This window comes from Belonocnema kinseyi, chromosome 4 (genome assembly GCF_010883055.1).
Source record: "Belonocnema kinseyi isolate 2016_QV_RU_SX_M_011 chromosome 4, B_treatae_v1, whole genome shotgun sequence".
Taxonomy (NCBI): Eukaryota; Metazoa; Arthropoda; class Insecta; order Hymenoptera; family Cynipidae; genus Belonocnema; species Belonocnema kinseyi.
This window is the reverse complement of record NC_046660.1, coordinates 12,345,549-12,355,698: the sequence shown is the minus strand read 5'-3', so window position 1 is coordinate 12,355,698 and position 10,150 is coordinate 12,345,549. Positions and strand designations below refer to the sequence as shown.

General features: G+C 20.6%; 1 protein-coding gene across 5 annotated transcripts in view; it reads right to left on the bottom strand.

Annotated features, from left to right (window-relative positions):
- Positions 1 to 10,150, bottom strand: part of LOC117171649 (molybdenum cofactor sulfurase) — a 53,605-nt gene that overhangs the window by 5,984 nt on the left and 37,471 nt on the right. For all 5 annotated transcript variants that reach the window (XM_033359150.1, XM_033359149.1, XM_033359146.1 and 2 more), the window contains one exon: positions 7,658 to 7,858. In XM_033359150.1, the coding sequence (XP_033215041.1) occupies positions 7,658 to 7,858 (201 nt within the window). The remainder of the gene's footprint in view (positions 1 to 7,657; positions 7,859 to 10,150) is intronic.

Below are 10,150 nucleotides of genomic sequence, written 5' to 3'. Positions count from 1 at the left end.
TATACAGGGGTTTTTGGGGTCGCTATTTACAAATCCGAACTCAGATTTTGAAAATTCAAAATGGTGGATCCCATATGGCGACCTAAATTTGGAATATTTTTGAATTTTTTTAGAATTGGTATACAGGGGTTTTTGGGGTCGCTATTTACAAATCCGAACTCAAATTTTGAAAATTCAAAATGGTGGATCCAATATGGCGACCTAAATTTGGAATATTTTTGAATTTTTTTTAGAATTGGTATACAGGGGTTTTTGGGGTCGCTATTTACAAATCCGAACTCAGATTTTGAAAATTCAAAATAATAATTACAAAATTAACAATGTGAACAAATTTTTTAAAAATTATAAAATAAAAAAAATTATAAAAGATAAAAAGTATTCAAAAAGAATTGAAATTGAATCAATTGCAACTATTATGCAACTAAGAAATGGGTTATTTTAAGTTAAAGGTCGTCATATTAGTACCAGTTTTCAAAATCTAAATTCAGATTCGTGATCAGTGAACCCGAAAACCTCTGTACACCAATTTTCAGAAAAAAATCCGAAAATATTCCATGTTTCGGGCGCTATATTGGATCCGCTATTTTGAATTTCCAAAATATGAGTTCATATTCGTGATCACTGGCCCCAAAAACCCCTGTATACCAATTTTCAGATAAAATCCAAAAATATTCCCAATTTCGGCAGCCATGTTGGATCCGCTATTTTGAATTTTCAAAATCTGAGTCCAGATTCGTAGTCAGCGACCCCAAAAATCCTTATGTACCCATTTTCATAAGGATATAATGGAAAGTTTTTTCAATAATGAATTTTTAAAACTTAAAATAATAACCTAATATAAAACAAAATGTAGATTTTCGCAGGTTTTAAACAAAAAATTAGATTCTTTTCAAGAATTGTGAAAGGCTTCAAAAGAATAAAAACATTTTCTTCAAATTCCTAGGAAAATTAAAAATAACTTTTCATTTTGAAAAATTATTTTTAAAGAAAATTTAAAAAATTTTTCAAAGATTTAAACAAAATTTTCAAAAAAGATTCTAGAAGATTTTAAGAAAACTTTCTTAAATTTACATGATAATTTTTAATTTTTTAAAAACTCCTAAATATCTCTTAAAATTACTCAAATTTTTTTCACAAATGTTCAATTGTAAATTATACATCAAAATTAAAAAATTTCACTTACAAATTATGCATTTTTCAAATACAAAAATTAAAATTGTAACGTTAAAATTTGAAAGACTATTCGAAATTTTAACGATTCCAGGCTTTCTATGTCAGACAGTTCAGTTAAAGATTCTTTACTTTTAAATACTTGGTTTCAATTTACTTGTCTTAAATAAAAATTAAAATATTGCTAAATATCAAATAATTAATCTTTTTTTTTTTAATTAAAAATTTCAGATTAAATGGGTTAAAAATTGAATATTTTCGACTGAAACAATATTGAAAATTTAATAAAATCATTTAATTAAGTATATATTATAAAGTTATTTTTAAGTTAAAAATAGTTTTAAAAATAGTCACACGTTCACATTTGTTTAATAACTAAGACTTTCAGATTGAAACCGTTTAAGTTTTAACGTTAAAATCTGAAAATTCTTAAACTTTGAACTGGTGTAAAATCGTTTTTGTTCACTTTTCATTACTTAAAGTACAGAAAAATTAAAAAAATAAATTTATTCATTAAATAAAAATATTTGTTATCCGAAATTTTCAATATCAAAGGCTTTTATTTTTTATTTCTACAAGTAATTAAGAAAGCATTTAAAAATTCTTTAAATTAAAAATGTAAGCTTAGAAATAAAAATTTTAAATGGGAAATTTTTGATGTAAAGAAATTTCGAATTACGCATTGTAAGATAAATAATAGCATAATTGAAAAACATAATAATTCAACTAACTATTTTAAAACTGTTGAAATCAAACGTGGACAGATTTTTCTTCTACAAAATTTGTAAAATTCCCGGTAAAAAAAATCACTGTCATTCCCGGTTTTTCGAGAGCGTGCTTATTTTTTTTTTTAAATTGCAATATAAAATTGAATAACAATGATTCAACATTTTTTGAAATCAGCTTTATATTACTATAATTAACTATTTATTTGAAAAAAATTTTTTTTAATTAATTTTTTGAACTGAAAATTTAACTATTCCATTTCGATAAAAAACTGATCGTTTTTATTTGAAAATTAAAGTATCCGCTTGAAAATTCTTTTTTTTTGGTCAGAAAATTCACCTTTTTGCTTGAAAATTTACTACATTATTCGACCAGAATTGTTCTTTTTATCATGAAAATTCCACTTCTTGATTGAAAGTTAAACTATTTTATTAACAATTTTTGTTGTTTAAAAAATGCAATAATTTTTCTTTGGGTGAAAAATTTTTTTTACAGAAAATATAACTCTTGTAATTGAATATTCAATCACTTTAGTTAAACATTCACTGTTCTAGTTGAACATGAATCTTTGAACTTAAAATAAAGTAAATATTCAATTTTTAGTTACAAAATTATTTTTTTATTTGAGTATTTGAGTATTTTCAATTATTCTATTTAAAGATTCATTTCGGTAGAAATATCATATTTTTAGTTTAAAATTAATTAATTTTGTTGAAAATTCGATTTTTTTGGTAGAAACTACTTTTTTTGATGGAAAATAAACAATTTTGAATGAAAATTTAAATATTTCTGTTGAAAAATCATCAGATTGATTAAAAATTAATTTTTCAACTGAAAATTACCTTTAATTTTGATTAATTTTGATTAAAGTAAATTAATTTTAATTTTAAATTAATTAAAAATAATTAATAAATAATGAATAATTAATATAATAAATAATAAAAAAATCAAAATTAAATTAAATTAATTTAAATTAATGAATCATTAATTTTGATTAAAGTAAATTAATTTTGAAATTGCAAATTCGTCCTTTCTTAAACTTACAATTAATTTTTTTTAACTGAAATTTTAAATATTCTAATTTTAGATCAAAATTCCAGGATCTAGTTGAAAATTCTGTAATTTTGATGAATTATATTTGAAATCTCTTCAATCCAGAAGATTTAGAATTGAAAACATGAGTTTTGATTTTCAAAATCATCCAAATTTAAGAATTTTTATATTTGCATCTTTTAAATTAAAGAGTTTTGAATTTTTAATTTTCAAAATTATTGAATTTTTTTTAAGTTTAAAATTATATGGCATTAAAATATCTTGAAAATATTTTGAAAATCAAATAATGAACAATTCTATATTTTCAAAATACAAGAATTTTCAATTGTAATTTTACAAAATTGCAAAATTTTGAATTTTAAATATTTAAAATAGAAGATCTTTTACTTTTTAAAATTAAAACTTATGTAACTTTTAAGTTTTATAATTTAAAAATCTGTAATGTTCATGCTTTATTTTCGAAATTTCTTCAATTTGGAAAACTTAGAATTGAAAACATGACTTTTGATCTTCAAAATCATCCAGATTAAAGAATTTTTATTTTTACAACTCTCAAATTGACAAGTTTTTAATTGTAAATATTCAAAATTATTCAAGACTAAAAAAAGGTTCAAAACTACATGCCATTAAAATATTCATCTTGAAAATTTAATAATTTGCAATTCTATATTTTCAAAATACAAGAATTTTCAATTGTAATTTTTAAAAATTGCAATATTTTGAATTTTAAATCTTTAAAATAGAAGAGCTTTTACTTTTGAAAATTAAAAATTATGTAACTTTTACGATTTATAATTTAAAAATCTGTAATTTTCATGCTATATATTCGAAATTGCTTCAATTTGAAAAATTTAGAATTGAAAACTTGACTTTTGATCTTCAAAATCATTTAAATTTAAGAAATTTTATTTATACTTGTTTAAAGTTTAAGAATTTAAAATTGTAAAATTTAAAATGGAACATTTAAAAAAACGTTTCAAATTAAATCATCTTAAAAGTCTAATAATTTCGAATTCTATATTTTCAAATTAAAAAAATTTTTAATTCACTTTGGAAGATTAATAATAGAAAATTTGACTTTATCTTCAAAATTGAAGTATTTTAAATTGCAAATCATTCAAATTTATGAATTTTAAGCTGTAAATCTTCAAAATTGAAAAATCCAAAAGAAGTGTATTTTTATTTTCAACCTTTAAAATACAAATTTTGAAAGTCGAATAATTTGCAATTGTGTATTTTCAAAATAAAAGAATTTTCAATTGTAATTTTACTGAATTCTTCTGTTAAAAAATTTAAAAAAATTTATTCGAAAAATAAGTTGATTTGCTGAAAATTCGTTTTTCCTTTGGCTGAGAATTACTGTTTTTTATTCAAAATATAGCATTTCTAATTAAATATTCCATTATTTTAGTTAAAATTTCATCTCTTTGGTTGAACATGAATTTTTCACCTTAAAAAATTAAATATGCAATTTTTGGTTACAAATTATCTTTTTTATTTTAAAATTCGTCTTTTTTGTGGGAAATTAATTTTTTTCTTCGAAAATTCAATTATCCAATAATATAAAATTAATTTTTTTAACTGAAAATCGATTTTTTTAAATTCAAGTTCAAGTTTTTGCTTGAAAACTTGTCTATTTTAATTGAAAATTCAGGTCTTTTGTTGCAAAAACTTCTCTTTTGTTAGAAAAATTAATCTTTTTTGAAAATTCATATTTTTGAAATTGAAATGTCAGGTGTTTTTTTTTTTAAGTCACGGAATTTTTTCGAAAGCGTGCTTTACATATTTATTTAAATTGTAATATAAAATTCAATAACAATGATTCTTCATTTGTTGTAAGTAGCTTTATATTACTATAATGAACTGTTTATTAAAAAATTATTAATATTTTTTTTAAATAGTTTTTTATGAAAAATTGAAAATAGTTTTTGGTTTAATTGAAAATTCATATTTTTGGTTAAACATTCTTTTTTTTTAAACTGAAAACTTAAATATTCATTTTTTGATTGACAATTTCTCTGTCATAGATGAAAGTTAATGCAATTTGTTTAAAAAATTTTTTTTTGGTTGAAAATCGATCTTTTTTAGTTCAAAATTTAAATATTCGATTCAAATGTATCTTTCATAGTTGAAAATTCTTTTTTTTATTGAAAATAAAACTAATTGTTGAAATATACTCTTTTTTCATTTATCTTTTTGGTTTAAAATTTAACTATCCCTTTTTAATTGAAAATTCCAATATTTAGTTAAAAATTTACCTTTAATTTTTGTAACTAAAAATTAAACTATTTATTTCTTAGTTGCAAATTGATCTTTTTTAGTTGAAAATTCATCTTTTTTGGTAGAAATTAATCTTCTTAGTTTAAAATAATATTTTTTGTTAAAAATTCAACTACTTCAATAAAAATTAAACAATTCTGTTAAAAATGTAATTGTTTGGTTGAAGATTTATCACTCTCATTGAAAATTTAACTATTTAGTTTTAAATTAGTTCTTTAAACTAAAAATTTAACTATTCCATTTTGGTTGAATATTAATCTTTTTTTTTTTAATTCTACATTCTAGTATTTGATTGAAAATTTGTACTTTTTATTTGAAAATTCAACTATTTTATTGATAAAATCATCCTTTTTGGTTGAAAATTAATTTTTTTAACTAAAAACTTATCTTAATTTGTTGACAATTCATGTATTTTGCTCAAAATTCCCCTTTTTTCGTAAAAATTAATCTTCTTGGTTGAAAATAAGATTTTTATTTGAAAATTCAACTTTTCCAATTAAAGATTCATCATTTTAGTTGAAAATTAATTTTTTTTAAGAAACATTTAACTATTTCATTTTTTGTTGAAAATTAATCGTCTTTAGTTCTAAATTTGAGTATTTGATTAAAATCTGTTTTTAATAGTTCAGCATTCATCTCTTTCGTTAAAAATTTAACTTTTCACTTGAACATTCACAATTTTAGATGAAATTTTTTTTATTGATCCTAAATCGTTGAAAACTAATTTTTTTTAATCTAAATTTTACTATTCCAATTTTGGTTAAGAACTGAATACTTTTTAATTCAAAATTCAAGTATTTCGTTGAAAATTCGTATTTTTTAGTTGAAAATTTAACTATTTTGTTGCTAAATCATGTATTTTATTGAAAAATAGTCTTTTTTTATAGAAAATTAATCTTTTTGATTGAAAAATCACTTTTATGGTTGAAAATTCAATTATTCTATTTAAAAATTCATTATTTTATTTGAAAATTCATTTTTTTTGGTTAAAAATCAATCTTTCTAGTTGAAAAATCATCTGTTTAGTTGACAAATAATTTTTTTTAATTCTTAACTTTACTATTCCAATTTTGGTTCAAAACTGAGTACTTTTTAATTCAAAATTCAAGTATTTCGTTGAAAATTCAACTATTTTGTTGCTTCTTCATGTATTTTATGGAAAAATAGAATTTTATTTATAGAAAATTCATCTTTTTGATTGAAAAATCATCTTTATCGTTAAAAATTTAAGTTTTCTATTTAAAAATTTATTATTTTATTTGAAAATTCATCTTTTTGGTTGAAAATAAAATTTTATAGTTGTAATTCAAACTCTTTTGTTAAAAATTCATCTTTTTTATATAAAATTTAGCTGTTCCCGTTAAAGTATCATAATTTTATCAGAAAATTCATCTTTCTGGTTTTACCTTTAATTTTTGTAACTGAAAATTCAACTCTTTATTTCTTACTTGCAAATTTAACTTTTTTTTAGTTGAAAATTCATCTTTTTTAGTAGAAATTAATCTTCTCGGTTTAAAATGAGATTTTTTATTAAAAATTCCATTTTTGGTTGAATATTAATCTGTTTTTAAATTCTAAATTCGAGTATTTGGTTGAAAATTTGTACTTTTTATTTGAAAATTCAATTATTTCCTCGAAAAATCATCTTTTTGGTAGAAAATTTGATCTTTCTACCTGAAAATTCAACTATTTTGTCAAAAAATCATCAACTTTGTTGAAAATGCAATATTCTTAATAAAAAAGTTAGGAATTCTGAAGCGATTTAAATTGAATTTAATACAGTACCGACGATTAATTTTACCTAAATTTGCGCTAAATTTGAACGATTATTCAGATTTATTAACTTTACCGACAAATTCAAGAAATAAATTAATAATTTTTAAGTATTATTTAACATAATTTAAAAAAAAATATCTGAAAATATAATGTGTCGTTTTAAAAAATAAAAAACAAAAATGATCAGGAAATTTTTGCCAAGATTTGAGTAGACACCCAGTGTTAACTTTAAATGATTTAACCTTTAATTTGATTGATAAAAATACCCTTGATTCTTGTAAAAATTTTAATAGTCAAAACTAAGCGTGAATAATATAGAAAATAGTTGAATTTATCATTGTTTAATTAAATCGAACTAAACAATTTTCAAAATAATATTTAAGAATGAGCTTTTGTAAATTAAAGTTGAACAAAATTAATATTGCCTAAAGCGAAAGAAAAAACCTAAATATGCAATTAGCTACATTTAAATAAACAATTGCCTGAAATATTTTTTTATTCACGTATATTTTTCTCTTTTAAAATTTCTAGGAATAATCAATATCGTTTTTTGTTTGTCAATTTTTTAAAATTAATTTAAAGATTAAGTAATTTTAAAAATGACAGTAAATTTAGGATAATTAAAAAATTTATTATTAAAAATAGACCATACTTTTGTCTTCGACTATCTTCTTTTTGGTTTGCCTAATCAATCTTAAATTCGGTCGACCTAAGGATAAGCTCAGCCACTCAGAAACTTCAGCTCCACAATCAATGCCTTCCACTTTATGGCCACAAACTTTGCCTCTGCACATTTTTCCATTTGTATTCTCTTCAGAAGGATATAATATTGAAACGGTTATAGAGGGCATTCCTGTACATCAAATAGAAAATTATATCTTAAAAAGAAGACATTTAAACAATATTTTTTCAACTCTCTCGATCACGGGCGACTTGAGCGGACAACCGGGAATTAAATTAGAGAAACGGGAATTTACTTCTGATCGTAGCAGAATTCAAGTTTTATTATTTTTTTAATTCTCGTCAATTTAGAAAAGCGATTTGTATTTTATCTACAGTTGCAGGGCATCGTTTTTATTTTAGGACAACAAGTTTCGGTAGAGAAATATAATTTCACTGGGGAAAAAAAAAAAACAAATTGTACATAGAACGGAAAGTTTTTTTAAAAAGAATGTTATAATAATAATTATAATAAATTATAAATTATAAATTTTATTATAAAATATAATGAAAATATAATAAATTCAAAATTCTTTACAATTTAAAAGTGCCTTCTTCCAAAGTTCAGAAAAAAAAGCATTTAAGTATTGTTTAGAGTAAAAATAGTATTTCGAAAAGAAAATATTTCTAAATTGTAATATAATTTTTGTTTACAATTTTCTTTAGGAATTTGCATTTTTTTTAAATTCAACTGCTTGTGGTTAAAAGTTACTCATTTCTTAAGAAATTTTAACTAAAAATGTAACTAGTCCAGTAAAACAATTAATTCTTTTGCGTGGGAAATTGTCCTTTTCTAGTTCAAAATTAATTTATTTCGTTGCAATTTCATATATTTTGTTAAAAAAAATCTACTTTTCCGGTAAAAAATTTTTTTTCTCATTAAAAGTAAATCTCCTTGTTTAAAAATTTTTATTTGTTAAAAATTAATTTTTTAGGTTAGAAATAAATTGGTTGAAAAATAAACAATTTGGTTAAAAAATTAATTTTTTTATTGACGATTCATCATTTTAATTAAAAATTCATTTTTTTGGGTTGAACAATGAGGTATTTGATAGAAAACTTGTTTTTATTTTTGATGAAAAGAAATGTTTTTTCCAAAAATCCGATTTTTTAAATTAAGAATTAAATTTTTTAAATAAAATTCAACTATTCTATTTTTGGTTGAAATTGGATCTTCTTTTGATGAAAATTCAACTATTTGGTTGAAAATTGATATTTTTTATTTAAAAAATCAACTTTTTTTTATTCATGTATTTTATAGACAATCCTTTTTTGCAGAAAATTAATCTAATTAGTTGAAAATTTACCTTTTCTAGTTCAAAATTGAATAATTTGGATATAAATTTGTCTTTTTTAATTGAAAATTCATTTATTTTGTTGAAAACTCACGCATTTTGATAAAAAGATCGACTTTTTTATAGAAAATTATTTTCTTCATTGAAAGCTAATCTCTTTGTTTAAAAATTCGCCTTCTTGGTTGAAAATTCAAGTATACCAGTTAAATATTCATAATTGTAGTTGAAAATTTATCTTTTATTTTAGAAATAAATTTAATTTGTTCAAAAATAAACTCCTTTGTTGAAAATTAATTTTTTTATTAAAGATTCATCATTTTAATTAAAAATTAATTTCTTTAGTTCAAAAATGAGCTATTTGATGAAAACTTGTCTTTTTTTATGAATTTTGATCTTTTTTTAATGAAAATTCAACTATTTGGTTAAAAATTGATATTGTTTATTAAAAAAATTAACTATTTTTTTCAGTTCATGTAATTTATATAAAATTTTTTTTTTTGTTTGCAGAAAATTATTCTAAATAGTTGAAAGTTAATTTTTTTGGTTAGAAAATGAGCTATTTGATTGAAAACTTGTCTTTCTTTTTCATGAAAATGAATGTTTATACGGAAAATTTAACTTTTTTCAAAAAATCCTATGTTTTTAGTTAACAATAAAATTTTTATAGAAAAATTCTGCTATTCTATTTTTGGTTGAAATTTGATCTTTTAAATAAAATTCAACTATTTGGTGAAAAATCGATATTTTTTATTAAAAAACTTAACTATTTTTTTTAATTCATGTAATTTATATAAAATTCTTGTTTTTTGTAGAAAATTAATCTTATTAGTTGAAAATTCATCTTTTTGGCAGATATAAATTTCAACGATTCCAGTTGAAGATTCATCATTTTAGTTGAAAATTCAGCTTTTCTAGTTCAAAATGTAACAATTCGGATATAAATTTGTCTTTTTTAATTGAAAATTCATTTATTTCGTTAAAAAATCACGTATTTTGTTGAAAAATATATTTTTTGGGTAAAAAATGATTTTGGAAAATCAAGTATTTCAGTTAAATATTCATCATTTTAATTGAAAATTTATTTTTTATGTTAGAAATAAATTTAATTTGTTGAAAAAGAAACTCCTTTG